At 51.4% G+C, this 22,751-nt stretch overlaps 2 protein-coding genes and 2 long non-coding RNA genes across 4 annotated transcripts; 3 read left to right on the top strand and 1 right to left on the bottom strand.

Annotated features, from left to right (window-relative positions):
- Positions 1–619: 619 nt before the first annotated feature.
- Positions 620–8,739, bottom strand: TAT (tyrosine aminotransferase). The gene is made up of 12 exons (XM_081921633.1): positions 8,585–8,739; positions 6,320–6,559; positions 6,121–6,225; positions 5,957–6,024; positions 5,341–5,499; positions 4,784–4,922; positions 4,576–4,628; positions 4,159–4,311; positions 3,495–3,623; positions 2,369–2,452; positions 2,170–2,268; positions 620–1,260 (listed from the first exon to the last, which is right to left on the bottom strand). The coding sequence occupies exons 2-12, from the start codon at positions 6,555–6,557 to the stop codon at positions 1,117–1,119; spliced, it is 1,371 nt and encodes a 456-aa protein (XP_081777759.1). The 5' UTR covers positions 6,558–6,559; positions 8,585–8,739; the 3' UTR covers positions 620–1,116.
- A 3,944-nt stretch (positions 8,740–12,683) lies between these two features.
- On the top strand, positions 12,684–16,491 carry LOC309375732. Its single transcript, XR_014171018.1, has 2 exons — positions 12,684–12,950; positions 13,598–16,491. It is a non-coding gene; the product is annotated as an uncharacterized lncRNA (long non-coding RNA).
- Positions 16,492–17,504: 1,013 nt separating this feature from the next.
- On the top strand, positions 17,505–18,384 carry LOC309375731. The gene is made up of 2 exons (XR_014171017.1): positions 17,505–17,570; positions 17,789–18,384. It is a non-coding gene; the product is annotated as an uncharacterized lncRNA (long non-coding RNA).
- A 290-nt stretch (positions 18,385–18,674) lies between these two features.
- Positions 18,675–21,024, top strand: MARVELD3 (MARVEL domain containing 3). The gene is made up of 2 exons (XM_081921634.1): positions 18,675–18,955; positions 20,001–21,024. Exons 1-2 carry the CDS (start codon positions 18,718–18,720, stop codon positions 20,612–20,614), a joined length of 852 nt encoding a protein of 283 aa, XP_081777760.1. The 5' UTR covers positions 18,675–18,717; the 3' UTR covers positions 20,615–21,024.
- Positions 21,025–22,751: the final 1,727 nt, after the last annotated feature.

Genomic DNA, 22,751 nt, shown 5'->3' with positions numbered 1-22,751 from the left:
GGCCAGCCACCCGCGGAGCAGGGCAGCTGGGGCAGGATGCTTTGCGGGGCCTCCGAGGAGTCTGCCTGCCTCCTCCCACTCAGCTGCCCTACAGCTGAGGGGGAGGCAGCTGGCGGACCATTTGGGGCATTTTCTCAGGAGAGACGCATGGCTCGGGCGCACTGCAGGCCCTGCGGTGAGTGCTGCCTGGCATTTTGTCACGCCCCCCCCCCAGTGGTGACACCCGGGGCGCACCGCCCCCCTCCTTCCACCCCTGGCTAGATGACACCTATTCCCTTCACAGAGCCACAGTTCTCAGAGTTTTCTGGGAAGAGGAAATTATTATTAAACCACATTGCAGATTATAGGTCTGAAGGTGTGAAGGACACTCAGAAGAGGAGATGGGTATGTCTCTGGGACTTCCTCCCTTCTTCCTTCCACACTGCCCTTGGCCGAAATGGAAAAGCGAAAAGCAGGTGTCACTCCTGCTGGGACTCCATATCAGGTCAGGAGTCCCAAGAACTCCTGCAGTGCCCAGGCCTCCCTGAGTCTTCCCCTGGCCTTTGATTTGTGGCTGCTGCTGCTGGAAGAGAGTTTGACACACAGAGGAAAGAAAGCCAGATCTTGTCACAAGGCCAGGTATTTTTCATGCATTTATTCATACAAAAGGTATAATAACTTATGAACGTCAAACAGGCACAGGAGGACATGGGTGGGAGAAAGGGGGAGACGGGTGCCCACGGTGGCCTGTGCCAGCCCAGGACTCAGCACGGTCTCTGCAGAAGGACAGGTTGGGAGGGCTGGCAGGTCTTTCTCAAGGGCATCTGGGAGGCTCCAGCAACAGCACACCACTGCAGAGGCTGCCAGGAGCACCCAGTGCCAGCAGCGCCTGCTGGAGTTCTTTGGCTGCCCTGGGCACAGGCAGGAGGGGGCCTGCAGGGGAGGAGTGTCTCTGTGGGGATCTACTTCCAGGCAAGTGTCATGGTTGTGCGGGGGCTTCAGAGGCTGTGGCACACAGAAGTGGTGTTGAGCCAGTGGACAGGGGCTGGCGAGGCACAGGCCCTGTGAGCCCAACTCCCTGCAGGAGGAGTGGAGGCAGGCAGGCAGGAGGGCAGGCGGGCAGGCAGGGACCCTCAGCTACTTGTCACATTCCAGGTCCTGGGATCCTTCGCCGCCTTCGTAGTGCCTCTCACAGAATTGCTGAATGCGCCGACAGGCCTCCGCCATCATCTCCTCAGGCACTGTGATCACCACACGGAAGAAGTTGGGGTACTCAAAACACTGTCAGAAGAAGCAGAAGAGGACCATTGAGATGGCATCAGGGGCCACCATGTGGATCCTTTACAAGGCTGACTCCCTAAGGAGTGGCGCGAGAGCCTCGAAGGACCATCTCTGGTGCCTTGGAAATCCTGCACACACCAGACTCTGACACCAAGACCGGGTAGGATAAATGTGAAGGAGTTTGGGGTGGGCATGTTAAGGGGAGGGTCAACACCTCCTGCTTTGCATGCAGAATATTCCTGGCTGATCTCCCTGCCTTTCCCAATGGAACAGTCTGGGCAAGGGGACACTCTCTCCAAGCGAGATTTGGGAGAGCTGCTGCTAGTCAGTGTAGAGTCGACCAAGGGCAAGCAACGTGGTGACAGCACCTGTGGAGGGTCTCTGCCTTGCTTGTTGTTCCACACAAGGAGTGCTGAGCTTGTCAGTTTCTCACAGACTTCTGGTCAGCCACTGTGAGAACAGGATGCAAGACCAGATGGGCAATTGGCCTGATCCAACAGGCTTGTCTCAAGGAATGGTGCTGCCGGCAAGTGCAATGGCCATTCTCCAAGGCCCATGTAGCAGGAGGGAGCAGGCGGCTGGGGATCTGGGGAAGGGAGCCTCACGGCACCTCACAAGGTGCCATTGTTCAGCAGCCAGGGGTGTGGGCGCTGAGCCAGCTGGCAGTGAGATTGTGAAATGCAAGCAATGCCCCTTCATGCCATGCATGGTGGGAGTGCCTTGCGAATCGCAAGCATCTAGAAGAAAGACTAGCTAAAGGAGAGGAAAGGCAGGTGGGGGCCAGCTGAGCAGCAGAGGCCCAAGGAAAGTGGAGCCGAGCTGAATACCTCTTCTCTGCCAAGTACAGCTCCCGCGGCTCCAGTAACTCCCAGGGCCTCCCATAACTCTCTTGCGAATAAAGATGCTCACCGTGGCCGGCAGACAGAAGACGGACTGCTCAGCAATGAGCCTCTCTGTGAACTCCACATCATTCTCAAACTCTGGAAAGTGTTCCATCTGAATGCCCACCTGCAGCAAGGAAGAGGAGGAAACACAGAGTTAGGGATGATCTGCCTGGCATTTGCCCATTGCAGGGTCAAAGCTCTGCAAGTGACAGGGAGCCACTCACCATGAGGTACATGGCCCCCGACGGCCGGACAGGCTGCAAGCCGCAGACAGTGGAAAGGGCATCATAGCAGAGGTCAGCATTGGACTGCAAATGGAAGGAGGAGGAGTCAGGTCAGATTGCAGGCACAAGCATCCCAGGGTCCCCACTGGGACCACCCAACACGTTCACCATGGATAAAGGCTTAAAAGGGCACATTGTTGATGAATTAAAACCTGCCCACCCTGGGAACTGATGGGACCACAGAAAAGTGACCTGTTTGCCAGCCGTGCCCACACTTGCACTGGTGTGTGCATTCCAGAGCGCCCCCCCATCCCACAGCTGTCATTTCTTTCCATGCTCACTGCCATGAATATTGGGTCTTCCCAGTGCTGAAAAGAGCAAAGCTTTTGACACAGTGTTTGGCTCTGATGTGCTATGTGGTGGGGAATAGTTCAGAGTATATATTACTACATTGGATGAAAATAAAATAGGGACGCTTAACATTCACAAGAGCATAGGAAACTGCCTTATACCATTGGCCCATCCAGCTCAGTATTGACTGCACTGACAGGCAGCAGCCCTGCAGGGTTTTAGACAGAGAGTCTCACCAAGCTCTGCCTGGAGGTGTAGAACCTCAGACTTTCTGCATGCAAAGCAGATTGCTCTACCATTGAGCTGAGGTGCATCCTTCTGAACTAGCATATCAATGGAATCTCAAAAGGGAATCTATGCAGAGATTTCATTAATATGCACATTCATTTAACTGTAACAGTTTCACTGACCAATTCATGCTAAGCTGGATTATTAAATGAGCCAATCATTTCCAAAGGGCAAAACAGGGAGGGGCTGTGGGGGCTGTGCTGAGCACCTCCTTGCCCCCTCCAGGCCAGTGCAGCTTCCCAGGGTGAGAGGAGCCACATTGTCCACTCCCACCACCCAAGCGGTGTTTATGGGCTGGGGAGCATCCCTGTTGCCCTCCAAGGAGTTGGGAGAGATAAGCAAGAGGGGCTTTGTGAGGCATGAGCCCTCCCTGGTGCTCCCCACCCACTCTGTTTTTAATAGCTCTTTTGGTCTAGTCCTGGTTTTGCTTATGTGTTTGTTGTTCCTATTTCTTTTCTCCCTTTCCTTTCAAAGAGAAGGGATGTACCTTGAGAAAGCTGAGGGTGTTGTGGTAGAATTCCGGGGACGTCTGGCGAAGGATGCGGCTGAGAGCTCCCTGGACAACTGTGCAGGGGCCCAGGATCCTCTGGCTCAGCCTCAGGAGGCCGTCTCTGATCTGAAAGATGCACAGAGGAGAGAAAGCTCAGTAGGGAGGGACACTACCTGATCCCCAAGTTGATCTAAGAGAGTGAAATTCCGCAGTCACAGCAAGAGCCCTCTTGTGGCTCAGTGTGCCCCCAAACCAAAGGCAGAGCTGGGAAGGTGAGAAAGAGAGTCTGCATCCTACCATGGGTACAATGGAGGGAACCTGTGCAGAACTCGCACCAGTGTAGAGGGCACAGGAAGTGGGGGAGGGATCTCCTGGCCCTCCCAAGAAGCAGCTGCTACTCAAACCAACTTGTTCCTGTTCAGAGCTCATTTGGAGTAGGGGGCATCTTGGGCAGCCTTTCACTGACCAGACCCAGGAGGCAGGGGACACTGCCTCATTGACATCCTAGCACAGACAGTGGGCATTGGGGCACAAAGGCTACATGAATCAGGCTCAGAGGGTGGCTGTGAAGTGGTGAGGGGCATGAACTCTTTTCTTCCATCACACCAGCTCCTGGACCGGGTGCAGAAAGTCAGGGCAGCACCGAGTTCTGCCAACTTACCTCCTTCCCAAAGATCTCCCTGCGATCATGTATGAGAATCCAGCCCATTCTCCAGCCAGGCACCAGCCACCGCTTGGCGAGGCCTCCACAGGAGAGGATAGGCACGTTGGTGCTGAGCTTTGCAAGGGACTCGTATTTGCAGTCTTCAAACACCTAGTGGGGGGGGGAGTGCAGAAGGAGGAATACCAGAGTAAGTAGTGATGGAAACACCTAATGGGCGTGTAAAGCAGGTAAGGGGGATGCTAGTGCAGCTGGCTGTGATTGGGAAGAAGACCAAGCCACCTCAGGCAGACCCACCCCACCCCCTGCTTTCCCAGCCATGTGTCAGAAGGTGGGAGGGGGCTTCTCCTGGGAAGAAGGGTTCCAGCTGCTGTGCTTGGCCTTCCGAGGGACCAGGGGTGCTTCTGCCTCACTCACCATGTCAGCGTAGATCTCATCAGCCAAGATGGGGACACACTGCCTGGAGGCAACTGAGCAGGAAAAGACAGACAGACAGAAAGAAATCTAGTCAGCCCCCAGACTCTGTTTCCTTCTTTCTTCCCCAAAGCAAGGCCTGGGATAGGGAAAAAAACAACAACAACACACACACACACACACACACACACACAGAGTGGGGGATCCTCACCTGCCAGGATCTTCTGGAGGTGGCTTTTGCTGAAAACAGAGCCACAGGGGTTAGATGGGTTGTTCACAATCAAGCAAGCTGTCTTGTCATCCACCAGTGACTCCATTTGCTTCAGGTCAATTTCCCACGATTTCTCTGGCTGCAGGGAGAAGAAAAGGGAGGAAGAGGTGAGGAATGCCCCCACTTCAGGACCTCAGCCTGGTGCCCATGAACCAGGCTTCCTGCTGGGGTCAGGGTGGGCCAGAGGTCCTGGGCAGGTGAAAAGGGATGGCGGCTGGAGCAACTGTCAACTGGTCAGGATACTGACCTCCCTTTTCTCTTCCAAGAGCCCTGCAACTCCTCCCAGCCTGGGTTTGGGCCCAGTCCAAAGAAGGGGAGATGGAGAACAGGTCCCCAGGCCTTGAACCCGGGTCCACAGGCAGCCCTTCTTATAGCTGAGCTCTGTGGAGAGGCAGGCAGAGCCCTGCAAGGGAGCTCCTGCTTGTCTTCCTCCTTGTGCCATGCCTCTCTGCAGGCAGTGGGGAGGGTATGCTGCACCACCTCCTGCCCCAGCTTACCAAGAGGTTGTAGAATTTGACCTCGATGCCCAGGGACTGAGCCAGGGTTTTGTAGAGAGAGAAACCAGGCCGTGGCACCAGGATGTTCTGCCCAGGGTTGGCCAACACAGCCAGGGCCAGCTCAATGGCCTGACTGCAGCCGCTTGTCAGGATCACGTCCTGCAAAGGAAGAGGAAACAGAGCAGGCAGCCGTGAGCCTGGCGGGTAGCAACCACCAGGAAAGACTAGCCCAGAAGCAGCACAGAAGGGGAGGGAAAGGTTCCTGGCCAGGAGCCTGGAATGAAGGGGGGTCCCTGCTAGCATACAGAAGGTCCCAGGTTGAATCCCCAGTGGCATCAACTTAGGCTGGGAGAGACTCCCTGCCTGAAGCCCTGGAGAGACGATGTTGCCTGTCAGTGTGGACAATACCAAGCTAGGTGGACCAGTTGTCTGACTCAGTATAAAGCAGCTTCCTGGGCTCCTAATAAAAATTCCAGGCCCAGGATCCTTTCTGGGCAAGCTCCAGTTCCAGTACAGTGAGTTGCAGAGGTGCTGGCCAGGGTTTGCAAAAGCTAATTTTCGCAACATCCCCATCAAGCATCAAGGTCAGATGGCAATGCATGCAGCAGTCAGTTACCTGGGCTTCCAAGGGGGCTTCTGGGCAGGTGTAGTAGCCTGCGACCACCTCCCGGCAAGACAAGTAACCTGTGTAGAGGAATCCCAGAAGAGTTGGCATGTTAGACTTTTGCAGCAAAAGCAAAATAGGGGCTGCATACATTGAAAGCGTCTCCCAGGACTTACCTACTGAGGGGGCATAGCCATTATACTGCCCAGAATCCAGGGACTCCTTCATCGCTTGGATGACCTCATCATCTGTTGGGAGGTTCCCAAACACAGTTGGGTCCCCTGTGGGGAAACATGAGGGGAATCCATGTCACTTGAGGGTGGGGCATTGGCAGGAGCCCCCACCTCATGGTCCCTCCATAGCCCACCTGCTTACCTATGGACAGAGAGATCAGGGGCTTCTGGTGGTTGGGCTCCACCTTCATGCTGTCCACAATGGCTCGGATGGGGTTGAAGGTCCTCTTGGACATTTCGGAAGCCCTGACGGCCCAGTGGGCCTTGCGGTTTTTCCCCTTGCCCGGAGAAGGGCCCTTCCCGCCATTGAGGCTGACGTGGACATCGAGGATGGAGGGCGGGGACGTCTTGCCATTCACATGGATCAGGTAGGATTCCATCTCTGGAAAGGAAGTGCAAAGAGCAGGTGGGCCCGCATCCCTGATTACACAATCCTCTCTTCAAGGCTGCTATCTGCTCAAGGCCACTGCCATGGCAGAGTTGGGTGGAGACATGGGCATAGCTAAGGGGCGGCGGTGGGGGGAGCTGCCCCCCCCCAGGTCAAGTAAAACAATAGAAATTCTGAACTGACCAATCATGTCGATTCTGCCCCTCCCCAACAAAAATCCAAGCTACGTCCATGGGTGGAAGCACCAGTCCTGAGCAGGCAGCTCTTAGTTCAGGAGGAGCCAAGTCAGCTGCCACACCCCCCTAGCAGGACCCTGATCAAGCCTCACAGCAGGGAAGTCGGTAAAAGGGGGTGGAGATGTGCGGGGAGTGGGGCAAGAACTGCAGTTGGGCCAGAGGCCAACTTGGATGAGGAAAATGTGTTTTCCCTCTATGCCCTCCTTCCCACAGTGGTAGGGACAGCATGTACTTGGCATGTGAATGACAAGACACCACTGTGTGTGTGTGTGTTGGGCAGGCTTTGACTGAGTTCTCTTTCAAAACATACTTGTCTAGTTGTGCCTAAGTGCTGGAGGTGGGAGGACACCCCCATTCTTCACTTTGGAGTTCATCTCCAGTATAAACTCACTGGGTGACCTCAGGGAAGCCATTCTCTCCCAACCTACCTTTCAGGGTTGCTGTTAAGATGAGTGGGAGAGTATTGTTGAAGCAGTGTTGGAACTCAAAAAAGGGGTGTATAAATGAATTTTGGTCTACTATGAAAAATCTTGTAAAGTGTTTTAGGCTGCTTGTCTTTAAGCCATGATTTACAGTGGTACCTCGGGTTAAGTACTTAATTCGTTCCAGAGGTCCGTACTTAACCTGAAACTGATCTTAACCTGAAGCACCACTATAGCTAATGGGGCCTCCCGCTGCCACCGCACCACTGGAGCACGATTTCTGTTCTCATCCTGAAGCAAAGTTCTTAACCTGAAGCACTATTTCTACGTGAGCGGAGTCTGTAACCTGAAGCGTATGTAACCTGAAGCGTATGTAACCCAAGGTACAACTGTATTTATTTTTTAAGTCAAACTGATTAATTTTAGAAACAGATTTAAGAACAAAGGGGAATAATTTGTCAGGAATTTCAAATGCAATTTGAGAAGCCCAAACAGTGTCACCGGAACCTGAGAATAACCACCAAGGGATCTTATGGGCAAGATCCAAGGGCTGAGCCAGCCACTGTCCTTGTAAAACACTGAGGGGAAACCCAACAAACATTGGACCAGGAGAGAAAGATGGGAAGGGGCCCTGCTCTTGCCTTGCGAGAAATATGACTTGCATTGCCCCCTTCCCTCCCTCCGTCCCCCTGTCTTGCTCCAAAGAATCTGGCACAGCTGGAGAGAGCTGAGAAGGCAAAGCTGGTGGGATGTGGCAAAGGAAGCAGCAAGGTGAGTGAGAGGCAGCTGGTGGCTCCCTGGGCAAGAAGGGCACACGAGAGCCTGGGGCACAACTAAGAAGTCTCCGGTGCCAGCCGCAAAAGGCCAAAGAACCTCTTCACACTGGCTGAAAAGTCATTTCCTCTCTGTACTCCCAGAATGAAACAATAATCATAATGGCAGTAAATTTGATTGCAGGTGTGGTGCCACCTGGCTCCCAAGATAAAGCCAGCCTGCACCCCCCACCCCGAGCCACCTCAAGTCCTGGCTCCTCTTGGAACAAGCTACACAGACGTCAAAACCACTCTCCGCCGACACCAGAATTCCTCGGTTTCTTGTTCCAGAGCCTCTGCTGGCCCAAGAGGCCAAGCCAGCCCTTTTGCAATTGTCCACCTCCAGGTTCTCTGTTGTGTCTGCTGAGGTCACTCCTGGTCTCCGGAGGGTGTACATGCTGGGTCAGGGGTGTCCCAGGAAAAGCACCCGAGTTCTGCCTCAGCCACTTTGTTGCAGCCTTTCATGCGGTGCTTGTTCCATCCCGGGGACCGGGGACACCAGCTCAGACCCCGTCAGGCTTACAGGTGGCACCTCAAGGAGCCTCTTACCTATGTGGCAGCAGCTGCAGCTTTATGTGGTGGCAAAGGTGGGCGAACGAGGCACCTCTGATGAACCTGGCAGGCCGCTCTGCCTGCTCTGGAGCTGCTGAATGGGGAGATCAGAGCCTTCCCTGGGCCCTTTTATGTGGGATAGGCGGGCAGGAGCACAACAGGGCCCCATTGCAGATTCCCAGCCAAGAACTGGGTGTCAGCTTGGAGTCCTTTAATGATTGGCTGATAGGGAGGGCTGCACTCCCCCCCTCCCATCAGGACACACAGACACACCAACTCAGGAATAGTCTAGCTCCAAACATCTGGAGCAAACACTGCCTGAATGTTAACCCTTCGACTGCCATCCACACCCCCACAGCTCACTGATCCCGTTTGTGAAGTGCGAGCACAAAATTGGGGTAGGGGCCCTCCCAGTCTGGCCTTGGCAGGTCAGGTGAGTATGCCACCCCTCCAGTACCAGGGGCAGCCAGATTGCAACCCTCATTGCTGGAGAATATTGGGCCTGCAGAGGCTGGGTGCCCACAGTGGAGAGGGGTGTGTTAATTTCCTCAGTGCCTCAGTGGTCCAAGGCTTAGCCTGGCAGTCTTGGCCTGATGCAATCAGCTGCATTCATCCCATCATCTCCAGCTCCACGTTGCAAAGCACTAATGAGTCCCAAATGTTCCCCCCCACCCACATCTACGCACGCAAGCAAGCGAAGAGGAGGTGTCCCGATAGCAACAACAGTCCTACCGCCCTCCTCCAACCACAGGCAGCCAGCCCCACCACACCCCCAGCAGCTGAAGATCAAAGGGTACCTGCCTGGCGAGGACCCCATTAATCTCCAGCAAAGAGGCAGATCTCATTGCTGGAGAAGTGGTGGAGAGCTAGCTTAAGCAGCTAATGGATGTGTATCTACCTCGGGCCTAGAGGGACAGAAAGAAATTGGTAGCTTCTGAACAGCCTGGCTCAGAAAACACCCATAAGCAAACAATGCCCACCAGTCAGTATAGCTGGTCAAGGTATAGTTGCTGGCATTGCAAGGCACCCTTAATTACAGGCTTTGCCTTCTCTAGCTGGCACCAATAGTGTTTCTGTGCCAAGGAGCCCCCCTCCCAGCTTTGCAAGTGGCACAAGGTCTCTTCCACAGCCAGAACAACATTGAGGACAGAGAACAGGATGACTGGCAGTGCCAGGTCAACATCTGTCCCTCAAGGCCAATTCTTGGGCCCCATCAGGCTCACCCTCAAGCATCAGGCTCTGTGACTCCTTTCCCCATTGCCTGCCCTGAAGCGTTGCTGGTGCCAAGATCTGCCCAGTTCTGCAGGCTGTAGCTGCAGCAGAGCGAGGCTGGCCTTGAGACATTTCTCCCCCACCATAATGTGCCTGGCAAGGCACCCTCCCTCCCTCCCTCCCAGTTGATGCAAGCAATGACTCTGCATGTCACCTTGCAAGGTTCAGTCGACAGGAGCCCTTTGGTTCAACTTTGCATCAACTGATAGCCTGAGTTACGTAAGGCTGGCAGTCTGCAGGCGGGAGGGAGGACTGCTAAACATTTGGGACCTCACAGGTGCTGCCCAAGAAGCCTCCAGAAAGTGCTCCCCTCAGAAAGGCTGGGCGACAGGCATGCTATGGGGGCAACACCACCTGAAACCTCTTTTGTGGGGAGGAATCCCTAGACAGAGCACAGAGAATGGTGAGGGGTCTATTTAGCACCGTGGGAGAAAGATTCCCCGCAATGCACACAGAATGCATCAGCAGCTCTTCCAGTAACCCATCCCAGATGCTCCCCTTTCCTTCGGCCCCAGAAGTGCAAAGCCAGCAGCAGACTCTCTGGCACCTTCCTACCCAGGCTCCATCCTCCATCCAGTCTCCTCCATCCTTGGAGGTTTTTTTTACGCACAGCACAGCCGGCAGCATCCACAAACTCTCCCCTTCCCCTTCTGCCTACCAGGAAGGCACCTACAGCTTGGCAGGGGCCCTGGTGATGCTGCTGCAGGAAGCAGAAGTTGGGCAAGTGGGTGTGGCTCGTGCTGCCTCTCTGCTCTTGAAGGGGCAAATGGGCTGCAGTCTAAGAGGCTCTTTGCAAGGCCTACCTTGGGGAATTCCCCCCTCCCCATCAGGCTTTCAGCCACCACAGCATCCTCTGGCTGTTTCGTTCACTTTCTGGGGGTTTGCCTCCATTGCCTCCTTCCTCCCCAAACATGAGGACTGGCTCTAGGGAGGTTCCTGCTCGCAGATCCAACAGCAGCCTCTCCAGCCTTTTGTTTATCAAGAGATGCCACTTCATAGACTAGGGCGCGGGGTGGTGGTCCCCCATTCCTCTCTCCCCTTTGCAGTGCTTGGGTTTCACTCTCTTTTAGCTGGATTTAACTCCCTCCTCTATCTGCCGTCAAGCTGCACCAGTAAGAGACCTTATTTCTATCCAGCACCAAAGATCTGCACAGGGCCCCCCATGGAGGACAATGAACTCCATGCCTTGATGGGTGGGGAAGGTTACCATGACTTGTGTTATGAGACTCTCCACAGCAAGCCGTTGTGCAATGGGAAGGGAGGGGAAAGGAAGGCAGCAGGAACCACTTTCTCCCATTTGTGGAGAGCTTTCACCCCCCCTCCCGCCCTCCCCCTCCTTTGAAGCCAAGTCAATATTGGCTAATTTCATCACCAATGTTTGGTTAGTGACTTCACATTCTCATCCTCTTGCATGGCCTGTTGTGTAGCGGCCTCTGCCCTCTTCACCTCCATGGCCTTGGAGCAGCCAGGTGCCAAGCAAACAACAGGAAGGCTCTCGGATGACTTCAAGGGGCGTCTTTTCACATATGTCACCCACTTTTTCAGGTGTCATTCTTACGCAATTGCCAGGAACAGGGCAGGCACCAACCACCTCAGGTTCCCAGCCACTCCTCCGGCTCCACATAGTATAGCAAAAACAATTGTATTCCACATAGTCAGGGATAAAACCGCACAGCCGGTTGCTTGGGTGCAGCTAAACACATTCCTTGAATTAGGCACACTGTGTGTATAATTTTGAAAACACAAATTTCCCATGTCACAACAGAGATTTCAGATTGAGGGATGTGTACTTTCCTCAGAAACTCACAGGCTCATGCTGTTGATTGCAGAACAGCCAAGTGTCATTGCAGCTCTTCAAGGCTACTAATCAGAAACTTCCTTCTTGCAGGATCTGCCTCACATGCTTCCCATTTAGGACATTTGGATCATTAGCGATTAATTTTCTCTTAATTACCATTTGGTATCGCTTCAGCTCCATATAGGTACCAAAGGCTGATCCAGTTGCCATTTTATTTACTTTAATACATTTACACATTAACATTACAAAAGCTAGCAAACAATAAAATATTTTAAAAGGAGCATTTCGTTTAAACCAGTCACCACTAAATACAGTAAAGCAGCAGCAACTACATTACTAACTCACATAGAAAGTCAATAAAAGGCCAAACAAAACAAGAGATGTTTTCAAGAGCCACTTAATGGTAATGACTGAAGAGGCCCCCTGTATGATGGCCCCCTGTATGATGGCGTCATATGTTGAACTGACAACATCATAGTAGGTAAACATCAGTAAGAATGCCTGAAGCCAATTCCAGACAGGGATTGGGAGAGGAACCTGAAACAGAATGAAAAGTGCAGATTTGTCATGTCAGAAATTAAATCCTGAGGACATAGGTTAACCAAAGATGGCCTAATACCTGATGCAACTGAAATCAAAGCCAGCATTGGAATGCCTGGTCCAAAGAATAAGGTTGATGTACAAAGATTTCTAGGAATGGCCAGGATCTAGCAAAGTTTATTACAGACATGACAACAGCAATCACAACAGCACAGAAAGAGTTATTGGCTCATGACGCTGCATTCCACTGGATGCCAAACTGCAAAGGAACATTCAGGCAGTTCAAGGGGCTGCTAGAAAAAGCAAAGTGCCATGATTTGAAAGAACCAGCAACTGGGATCCTTCTGTATTGCTGCAGCTGAAAGCCTTGTCTTTTGTACCTGCTCCCCTTCCCAAGCACCAGCAACCATCTTACAGGACTGCAGTCAAACATTTGGGTATTAGAAGAAGCATCCGCTGCTATTTCAGCACCAAAAATGGTAAGTCTGGGGGAGCAAACAAATACACACACAAAAAGGAATACCTAATGCTAGCAGTATAAACACCAGCAAAAATCACAGAAAGGAGAACAAAACGAAACAGGTGTTCTAAGCAAGTACCCAATGAAAGAGAAATATTATCACTCGTCATTGGAACATGGGAAGCTGCCTGAGAGTCAGACCATTGGTCTACCTAGCTCAATACTGCCTGCAGCTACTGGCAGCAACGGCTCACCAAGTTTCAGGAAGGGAGGTTCTCTCCTACTCCTACCTGGTGATGCTGTAAGGCAGGCTTCCCTTTTTTTTAATAAAGTTTTTTATTTATACAACAAGAAAAAAGAAAAAAAACACAAATATCAAATTACACACAAATTACAAAAATAACCATAGACACATAATTTTCTTAGCAAACAATAAAACATCTATTGGTCTTAACACTAAAGACACAACTTCCCGTGTATTCCATATTTCAAATTCATATTACTTATTGCCAATACACACCTTTATCATAATTAAACATTCTCAATAAATCTAATTTCTTATATCTACCTTGCAACTATTACTGAAGTTCCTCGAATGCTGCAACAGAATTTAAACTACTATATTTATTTTTCAGATTTTCTTTGAAAACCTCCCATTTTGAAACAAATTCCTGTTTTGATTTATTCTTTATTTTTTCTGATAAACCATCTAATTCGGCATATTCTGTCAGCTTTTGGATCCAATCTTGTATAGAGGGGATTTCATTACTCTTCCATTTTGCTGCGATCAAAACTCTTGCTGCCGTCGTCGCATATAAAAAGATACCCTTCCTCTTTTGTGGAATATCCAAATCTGTTATTCCCAGGAGGTAGGCCTCTGGTTTTTTATTGAAAGAGATATTTAGCATTTTTTGCAGTTCTGCATGTATACTCTCCTGAGTCGATGCTGTAAGGCAGGCTTCCTCAATCTCGGCCCTCCAGATGTTTTTGGCCTACAACTCCCATGATCCCTAGCTAGCAGGACCAGTGGTCAGAGATGATGCGAATTATATTCTCAGAACATCTGGAGGGCCAAGGTTGAGGAAGCCTGCTATAAGGAATTGAACCTGGGACATTCTACATGCAAAGCAGATGAAAGAAGTTGGGGTGATGTTGGTGGTAGCTGAATTCCCAGGAAGTGTGTTCCTGAACTTGATAGCCACCACCAAGCAGGTCTTCCTCACATGACCTTCCATCACCTTGAATGAATTTAAGTTAGTTATGACCATTAGCTTCAGTGGGTCTGCTCAGAGTGGAACTAGCATCAAATACCAACCATTATTTTTGTGCCTTCCTTACTTGCCCTGCAACCTTATAATACCAATACCAATACCAATAAATGAATACATTAAAAAGATGGGAAAATATGATAGAAGCTGATGGACTCAAAGGAAGCTGATGTTGTTACAACAACATTGTGCCAATTGCCTACCTCAAAATCAAAACTTGTGGAATTTCAGAAAGTTCTGCAGATTCTAGGAAGTGTTGTTATATGCAACCCAATCTCCAAGCGGTAAAGTTTCAGGGGTCCCAACACATACCATGGGTTTGGTTTCTTTGGAATGAAGGCTGCTGTGTGAAGGCTTGTGGTGTCTTTGGGATACACAATTTGTTTATTTGTATGTATGTGCAGGCAGAGCATAAGGCAGAAGGACTCTAAGCATAAACACTCCCAAGAGCTCTTGTTCCCCCATTAGGTTTATAGTGTCTGTAGAGATAAATTAAGTCTCTCTCTCTCCACCCCAGTTCCATGGTAAGATTGGCAGGCTTACTGCCCCTTTCATGGACATGCACCTTACTGACCCCACCTCACACTAGGGCAGGTCATGGAAATCTAAGAAGATGCCCTTTAAACAGGCTGACTGCTGCCCTCCCTTCACCTGCTTGCTACTGAAAGAGTCGCCAAATTCACATGAAAGGACACTGAAGTGAAAGGAACCATGACTAATTAGGAGAGCATTCTGCTATAAACATGTTTGCTGATGTTTTAATGATTTTGCTCAGCCTACAGGAAGTAATGTTAAAGCAAAACATCCCATTCACAGTGGCTGAAAATGCTGCTTGTTACAACCAGCGAGAACTAATGTACTGTATCTTAAGAACCCACAGAATGAACAAAAGTATCTCCAGAGGTTGTGTAATCAAACACTGAAGTCGAGCAGTTTCAGATAAAATACTAGACACCCCCATTCCCATGCACAATGCACTAATGACATTTTGTGACAACCTTGGCAGAGATGGGAAGGGGCTTATTTGAATGCAAGAGAATATTTTATTTCATAAAGAGTTATGGAAGATGCAATGATAGGAAATGGGAATGTGTCTGTTAAGTGGCAGCCTGGAGGAATGAGTGTGGGGGGCACCAGCTGAGAATGGAGACCAAGGGCAGACAACGCTTCCCAGAGAGTTCAGTCTGAGGAGGAGTTTCACAAATCATGTTTGTTTTTATGGTTCAGTATCATTCAAGTTTGGAACAGCAAATCTTGCAGGGAGCTTCCCACAATGACATTGCTACAAATATGTCCTAACATCCTTGCCACGTGGCACTACTGCCCAGCCTCCTCCCACTGCCTAAAATCAGATGCAAGGATGCCATCTATGCAGAACACAAGTTCCTTCTGGCTTTGTCTTTTTGGATCCAGATAACTGCAAAATACACTGTGCTTTGGTTTTACCGGTTTCCACCTTCCCTCTTACAGTTTCATGGAAAATCCCAGCAGCAATCCCTAGCAAGGCCCAGAGGGAGGGACAACACAGCTTTGTTTGTCCAGAGCATGTGATTCATAACTTTGGCTCCAGGCTGCCCTGAGGGTCCGACTAAAGTATCACTTTCTTGTTCAAAGCCATAGGCCACCACAATTCAATACAAAAATGGTAATATAGAATACATGTGAAAACGCAGGTTTCTTAACATACAGTATTGCATTAAAAAAAACCCTTATGCTTAAGTACAACTTCTCTTAGAAACAAAGGGGACATGGACCCTCCATATAAACTTGTGCCTATACACTTCAAACATAATAGAGCAAAAGCACATCCCATTCACACACAGCCCCCTCCTTTTTTCCCTGGCTCTTAATTTTATAGTAGTCAGAGTACATTTTGCAACCTAGATGGTAATCAGTACACCACTGCCAGCTAGCAGTGATGGTGTTCCAACAGGTGATGGTGATGGTGTTCCAACAGGATACCAGTAATTATTTTATCACAGAATCTGTGCTCTTAAATGAAGGAGTTTTTTTTTTCTACACGTTGCCAGGCTGGGGGCCACAATCCAAAACATGACCATGGTGTCAGGGTAGAGCAACTTTATCTGTCTGCTCCCTGCTATGGTTCCAATTTGGATTTGGGCCTTGGAAGTTCCCCTACCCAAACACAGGCATGCAGACTGCTGGCTTAAGCATGTGTGTATGCAAATACACCATCTTAATCAAGTCTATACAGGGGACAAAACGGTTAAAGCCCCATATTCACCACCCACCCACAAGTCCAGGTGGGGCTGGCTGAGGGCAGAGTGAGGTTGGTAGGGTTGCACTCCATTCACCCTAATGGAGCAGCCTCCACCATTCCACTTGGACCTTCTCATTGTGCAAAGCAGAAGTTCTGCCTCTAGAAATGCTGCTTAAAGTACTTCGGTCCCACAAGTCTCCAAGAGATACCTAGATGGACAAAATGCCCCTGAGCAGAAATACAAAGAGCATTTCTTAAGATGCTGAATCAGTGACCACAAAGTGCTATGGAGGAGGCCTCCACAAAATGCTAGTACCCAAAATCTAGTACCCAAATGCAAAAGAACCCCTCTTCCTCCCTCATCAAAATCATTCAATGAAGGGTTCAGAGCTAAGGGAGAAATGTATCAGAGCCAAACCTCACCAGCTTCACCTGAGTGACACCATCTGGCTAGAAAAATGCCACAGTGGGGGGGGGAGGCGGCAGCACTGGCTGGCCACTAGGTTAGCATTTCCCCAAAGCCCTCAGAACCCAGATACCAATGGCCAACTCACACACACCTGAGCCCATGCTTGCCTCACCCTCACCATGAAGGCATCATGGAACTTCAGGCCACGGAGAGGAGGCAGGCCTTTGGCATGGCATCCACTTGAAATATAAAGAAGACAGTAAGTGAAAGGTTCCTCCCATCAAGCCATAGTGGCACAATGCTCTCTGCTCTTGCCTACCCTTGAGATACAAGGTGCCTTCAGCCAAGATAATGGTACCTGGGGATGAGAATCTCTCGGGAGAGCCTCTGGTTGAAATTCCAGCTGGAAAGCAGAGGAGGAAGGTGGTGAAGGTGGCAGCCAGGTGGAGGAGAGAACGCAGAAAAGGTCTCCTCCTTGGATGGGCTTCAGTTGCTTTCTAGGTTGCTTTCCAGCTGCATTTGGTGAGAACCCCTGGGATACAAAGACTGTAACTTTTTTCTGAAATCAGCTTCTGAAATCATGGGACACAGTTATATTGCCCAGATTAGCGGGTTTTGTTTGTGTAAGAGAAGACAGAGAGAAAGTAAATCCCTTCCCTTTGTTACTTTTGGGTAGAGCAAATGAGTAATTGTTCCACGCTCAAAATAATGAAGGTACCAAAAGTAACTGCATTTTTTTTGCAGACAGACAGCTTAAACAGGATCATAAAATGAAGTCATGGAGGAGAAGAAGTCTAGCAACTGCAAATACCCATGAGCACTGAATTAAGCCTCCATGTCCAGAGGCCAAATCTGAGCTGCTGTGGGTGGGCAACATCCTGATCCTGCTTGTGGGACTCTCAGTGGTGTCTGACTGGTCATTGTTGGAAACAAGATGCTGGGCTAGAGGGCTCACCTTAGCCTGATCCATCTGCTGGGCTTCTCTGGTGTCAAGATGGACTCCAGTTCATATCCAGTGGCGTAGCGTGGGGGGTGTGGGGGGGGGCCGCACCGGGCGCAACCTATGGGGGTTAGGGTTAGGGTGCGCAAATCCATGAGTTAGGGTGCGCAAATCCATGAGTTAGGGGGCGCAAATCCATGAGTTAGGGGGCGCAAATCCACGGGTTAGGGGGTGCAAATTACTTGCCTTGCCCCGGGTGCTGACAACCCACGCTACGCCACTGTTCCTATCAGCCTTCTCTGGCCAGCATGCCTGATGGTGACAGGGATTTTGTAGTGGGCTGTAGGTTCCTCATCCCTGCCTCCTGCATTTAGCTGAACAGGTGAATGAATGAATGAATGAATGAATACCGTCAGAACAGAGAACCATCTAGCCTCTGCTTTAGCTGGCAGCAGCCACGCCCTTCCCATGGGCTTAGGTTCTTTTTGTAGTCCTGCTCAACTGGATGTGCAGAGGGCGAGCCATGGATGGACAAGCACTGAGTGGCAGTGGTTCTATTCCTTCCTGTCCTGTGGTTTCTGTGCAGTCCCACAAGAATGAGGAAGTTCTGCACCCCTGATGCTCAGAATCAACACAAAGCCAGTGAGGGAGACCATCCAAGGCTGCAAAGGGCAGTGCCACCATCAGGGTGCTGAGAAGGATCTCCAGTTCTCTCCTTTCCCTCTAATCCTGGATTGTTACCAGAGTCAGGTATGGCCAAGAGACCGCTGCTTCGTGGGGCAGTGCTTGGTTGGGGAAATGGGCGAGCAGCCGAGTCGGGCGGGGGAGGGAGGGGCGCACCTATGGCGGAGAAGCCCTGGCGCCCTTGGACATCTTTTCCCGCTACATCCTTAAAAAAGCCATCTTGTGTTGGGACCAGGAAGGCCAACGGCCACCAGGACCACCGAACATTGGGCCTGGACGGGCAGCAATAGCGGTTTGTCCAGGGACTGCCTTGGCCCTTTCCAGACCCGCCCTGACTTCCTCGACGGCTGCTGGAGAAGCGCCCCTCGGCAAGCGCCGGCAGCGACCAGCCCCCTCTGTCGGGCGGCGGCTCCTAGGCGAGATGGACACCTGCCTCCCACCTACACCAGCCCCGGCCAATCTCCGCCCAGGAGGCGGCGCCACCGCGCTCACCTGGGACGCCACACCCAGACCTCCCTGCGCGCCAGGGCTATGAGCCATGGCGGACGCCGGGAGGAGACCCGGGAAGCCGCGGGACTGGCGTCACGACCGGCCGGCGGTGGTGGCGGTAGGAGAGCAGCCGTGGCCGTGGCGACAGCAGCAGCAGCACCAGCAGCAGCACCGCCCCCCTCCCTCCCGAGGCACCACACTGGCCTCTTTGGACGCCCCTGCCGAGGCCCGAGGCGGAGGCGGCCTTCTGGACAAACCGCTATGTCGCGCCCTGTGCACGGCCAGAGGTGAGGGCCCGGGCCGGGTTAGATGTCCCTACTGGCCCAAGATGGGGTGGGTCAGGGCGGTACGATGTCGACGACACGCCCCCTTCCCCTCGTGGAATGAGGCGCTCGGGCTGCGATGGGGGGGGGGTTGCGTTTGTAGCTCCTCCTCCTCCACTGCCGCTGCCCGCTGGCAAGCTCGGTGTGGGTGAAGCCACTGGCAGCTTCCCCAGATAGGGCGGGCAAAAGGGCTGTTGCCTCGCGGGGACGGGGTTCTTGCCAGCCAGACGCTGCCACCCCCTCTTCGCAGGCTGCCCAAAAGTCGCGAGGGGAGGCCTGTGGCCCCACAGCTTGCTGGCAAGGGGTGCAGTGAGTGAGTGCTGCTCAGCCGTCAATCCTCAGGCCTCTGTGGTCAGCACAAGCTCCCTCCAGGGAGTGGGGTGGCACCCACGAGGCTGCCAGGTCACCCCAGTTTCCTCCCGGCAGAAAAGAGGGGTGAATAAACTTTTTCAGCCCAAAGGCCATATTCCATTCTAGTCAACTTTACAGGGGCCATATGGCCAGTGTGGGTGGGGCAACAAATGTTAATTTATTCACACATCCCTTTCTCCCTGTGTCTCCACCAGGGGAGCAAGACAAATTATCAGAATTCAAGGGGGCATTCTTGCAGCAGGTAAAACACTGCAGGGGCGTGAGGTGAGGCTTGCATGGGGCATGGCCTGGGGAAGTCCCAAAAGCCATGTAGAGGAACCCAGGAAACAATATTTGATGCCTGGGGTTCCCTATCCTGAGGTCACTACCCCAGGAATGAAAAGTCTTTCAATGTGGCATTGGGGCAGAAGATGCCCTGGTAGAAACAGGGAAGGAAGGATAGTCGCTGCCTGCTCAGATATGCTCCCTTAACCCCAGTAAGTTTTGGGATCCAATCTACCCACAAAGCTGACCTCTATGAGTGGACCTGGAGGGGCCAAGTGCCTTCCCCATTTCTCCATTTTCCACACAGGCTGAGGGCCCCACAGCACTAGAGAAATGGCACTAACAGCACCCCTCTGCCCTTGCTTCTTCTTAGCCTGCTGCCAACAGCTCCAGCTCCTCCTCTGCATGCTGATTGTCATCTGCAGCTCAGTCTCCTACAATTCGACAGGTGGCTACACTGGTCTTTTCAGTCTGGGAAGCATTTACTACTACCAATACGGCGGGGCCTACAGCGGCCTCAGTGGAGCTGACGGGGAGAAGGCACAGCAGTTGGATGCCCAGTTCCACCAACTCAAGGTGCCACCGGCCCAGGTGGCCATGGCAGTTGGAGGGGCGCTGATGGCCTTTGCCTGCTTCCAAATTGTGGCTAGTCTCTTCCGAGTGCCCTGGCGTTGCCCAGCGTGGCTGATAGCGGAGGCCATTCTGGATGTGACCATTGCAATTGGTCTTGTGCCAGCTTTGTACTTCTACTACCATCGCCTTCATGAGATCTATGCCTCCTCCCTGTGCAAAGAGCGAGAGAACCTCTACCAGAGCAAAGGCTACAGGGGCTTTGGCTGCAGTTTGCATGGAGCAGAGATCGCTGTGGGCTTCTTTGCTGCGGCAGCCATTGTGGCCTTCGCTGTTGCCGTTGTGTTGGCTGTCCGTGGGTTCAAGATTGTCCGGACCCTCCAAGGAAAACCATCATCACACAGCTATGAGCCCTAGCTTGGCCTCTGCTGCCTGAGTTGAAGGGAGAGAAGGATGGAGCAGCCTATTAAGCCAAGCTAAACAGTGCCTTTGAACCATGTACAGTGGTGGCAGTGATCACTTTCTGTCTAAACCCTACCTTCAGTGTTTTGTAAACATTCTCCAAGCTCCCATTTCTTTCCCATCATACATACTGATGCAAAGTCTAACAAGACTACTCCCTGCTCCTCTTTAATATAGAACGTCACCTGTAATGGCAAGAAGACCAACTTGGTCCCTTCACCAACCAGCACTTGCTTTCTTCCCTCCGCATTCCTTTTTCCTTTCAGATCATGCCTTTAGATTGAGGCCGCTGACCAGAGACTTTCAATATATGCCTTGGGGCAAAGTGCCATCTTGTTGGTACCCCCAGAAAAAACTCCAGTTCCCTTCTTACAATGCCAGAGAAAACGTTTTTCATTCCTTCTTCCATTCACCTCATTGAGCTGCTTTCTTGATGAGGAAGTTACACATTTGCCTTGAAGGCAAATGCTTCTACTTGATGTTCTGTACAGTCTTGTTTCAAATTGTTTTCATTATGGAATATATAGTACTTTTGTACAACAATAAAATCGCTACCTTGGTAATTCACTTTAAATGCATATGTCAAAAGACACTAGAGATCTTGGACTTCCTTGCTTTGGGTTTGCTGCATTTTACCGCCTCAATGTAGAGAAACATCTCTCCCCCCCCCCACAAAACACCTGACAGTGATGTGCAGTGATGAGGTGAAGAGGGAACTCATTCTCCAAGCAAAAGCCAGCTCATTTCCAAGGGGTGCATTTAACTGCATTTCCAGCAATACACACAGAAGAACTGCAACACCTTGGAACATCTACGTTCCCTGAGGTCCTATTTAACTGAGCATTTAGTACTCTCTTCCTTGAAACTCTAGAGCTTTTTTGACACATTACACCAACATTCTCTCAACAGCTCATAGAAGGCTGTCTCCCAAAGTCTGGCAGTTACTATGGTCCCCAAAGGACAATATTGCATATCCAAAAACATTTGTCCAATAAAACTTTTTCTGTAGCTTAGTCCCACGCCCACCCCTCAGAAAGGAAGGCGAGATTTGAGAAACCTTTGAAGAAAGAGCTGGGAAACGGGCCCTCCACATGTAGTTTGCCCATCAGCCCCAGGCAACATGCTAAATGGTCAAGGATGATGATTCTAGTACAGCAACATCTGGAAGGCCATTGCTTTAATGTGACAATTTTTTGAGCAATACCCAACCCAGTAGGACTGCCACCCTCTGCTATACCTACTTTAAGGGCCAGAAAGCACAATTATTGTAGGAATTGTGTTTTTCAACCTATTTGTACCCTGCCTCCTGCAGGCATAGAGGTATCCTATACTCAACGTGCAACACCTCAAATTAGACTGGAGTTTAGGTACCAGCCTGTGTTAACAAAAGAGCAACATAGTTAAGTTATTCCACATAGGCTCTCCCTTCACAATAAGTCTGGACCTTCTTACAGTGTGGGAAATGGAGGGAGAGGAAGATGGACCACTGTGTAAAAAGATCCTTCAGTTGAGGGGCGGGGATGCTCAACTCCCAGCTCCCATCATCCTCAACACCTAGATGGCCACAGGTTCAATTGCTTCAGACAGCGTAGCCCATGATAAAGGCAGCTGTAGAGTTCACAGGTGGGCCATATCTCATTTCCAGCACAGTCATCAGAGCTCCTGGCTGCCTCTTACAAGGGAAGGAGATGGTGGAGTAGTTAAAGCAGTGGTTTTCAACCAGTGTGCTGTGGCACCATGGGGTGCCTTGAATGATGGTAAGGGGTGCCGTGGGCAACAATGGCCCCATTCCCTCTTTCCTTCCCTCCCTCCTCTGATGCCCTCTTGCGTTTTTGCCTCCCAAAGCCTTGCACAGCTGTTTGTTGCAGCAGCTCCCCAGGTGAATGCTGCCTCTGGGGCTAGCTAGGACATACTTCCCAGGCCCTTGTGGGGCAGGGTGAGGCAGCACTTATGGGGGGGGCAGCTCAGAGACCAGAGGTGGTAGCTGCAGCTGCCAGAGGACTCCCAAGGAGAGGGGAGAAGAGAGGAGGCTGAGGGAGCACTCCACAAGGGAGGGTATTCAAAAAAGGGTGAGAGGCTGCCAGCTCTGCAG

Source organism: Podarcis melisellensis (genome assembly GCF_964234715.1).
Source record: "Podarcis melisellensis genome assembly, chromosome: 8".
In the NCBI taxonomy this organism is placed as follows: Eukaryota; Metazoa; Chordata; class Lepidosauria; order Squamata; family Lacertidae; genus Podarcis; species Podarcis melisellensis.
Note: the sequence above shows the minus strand (reverse complement) of the source record. Positions and strands in the feature narration are given on the sequence as shown.

What these genes read in the sequence shown, in the direction of transcription:
- TAT (XM_081921633.1), bottom strand. Translation starts at nt 6,557, where the DNA reads ATGGAATCCTACCTGATCCATGTGAATGGCAAGACGTCCCCGCCCTCC. An exon ending in CCTGATCTCTCTGTCCATAG is followed by an intron (nt 6,226 to 6,319) that starts GTAAGCAGGTGG and finishes GTTTCCCCACAG; the next exon opens with GGGACCCAACTGTGTTTGGG. An exon ending in TCTTCTGTCTGCCGGCCACG is followed by an intron (nt 1,261 to 2,169) that starts GTGAGCATCTTT and finishes TTCTTCTGACAG; the next exon opens with TGTTTTGAGTACCCCAACTT.
- MARVELD3 (XM_081921634.1), top strand. Translation starts at nt 18,718, where the DNA reads ATGGCGGACGCCGGGAGGAGACCCGGGAAGCCGCGGGACTGGCGTCAC. An exon ending in CGCCCTGTGCACGGCCAGAG is followed by an intron (nt 18,956 to 20,000) that starts GTGAGGGCCCGG and finishes GCTTCTTCTTAG; the next exon opens with CCTGCTGCCAACAGCTCCAG.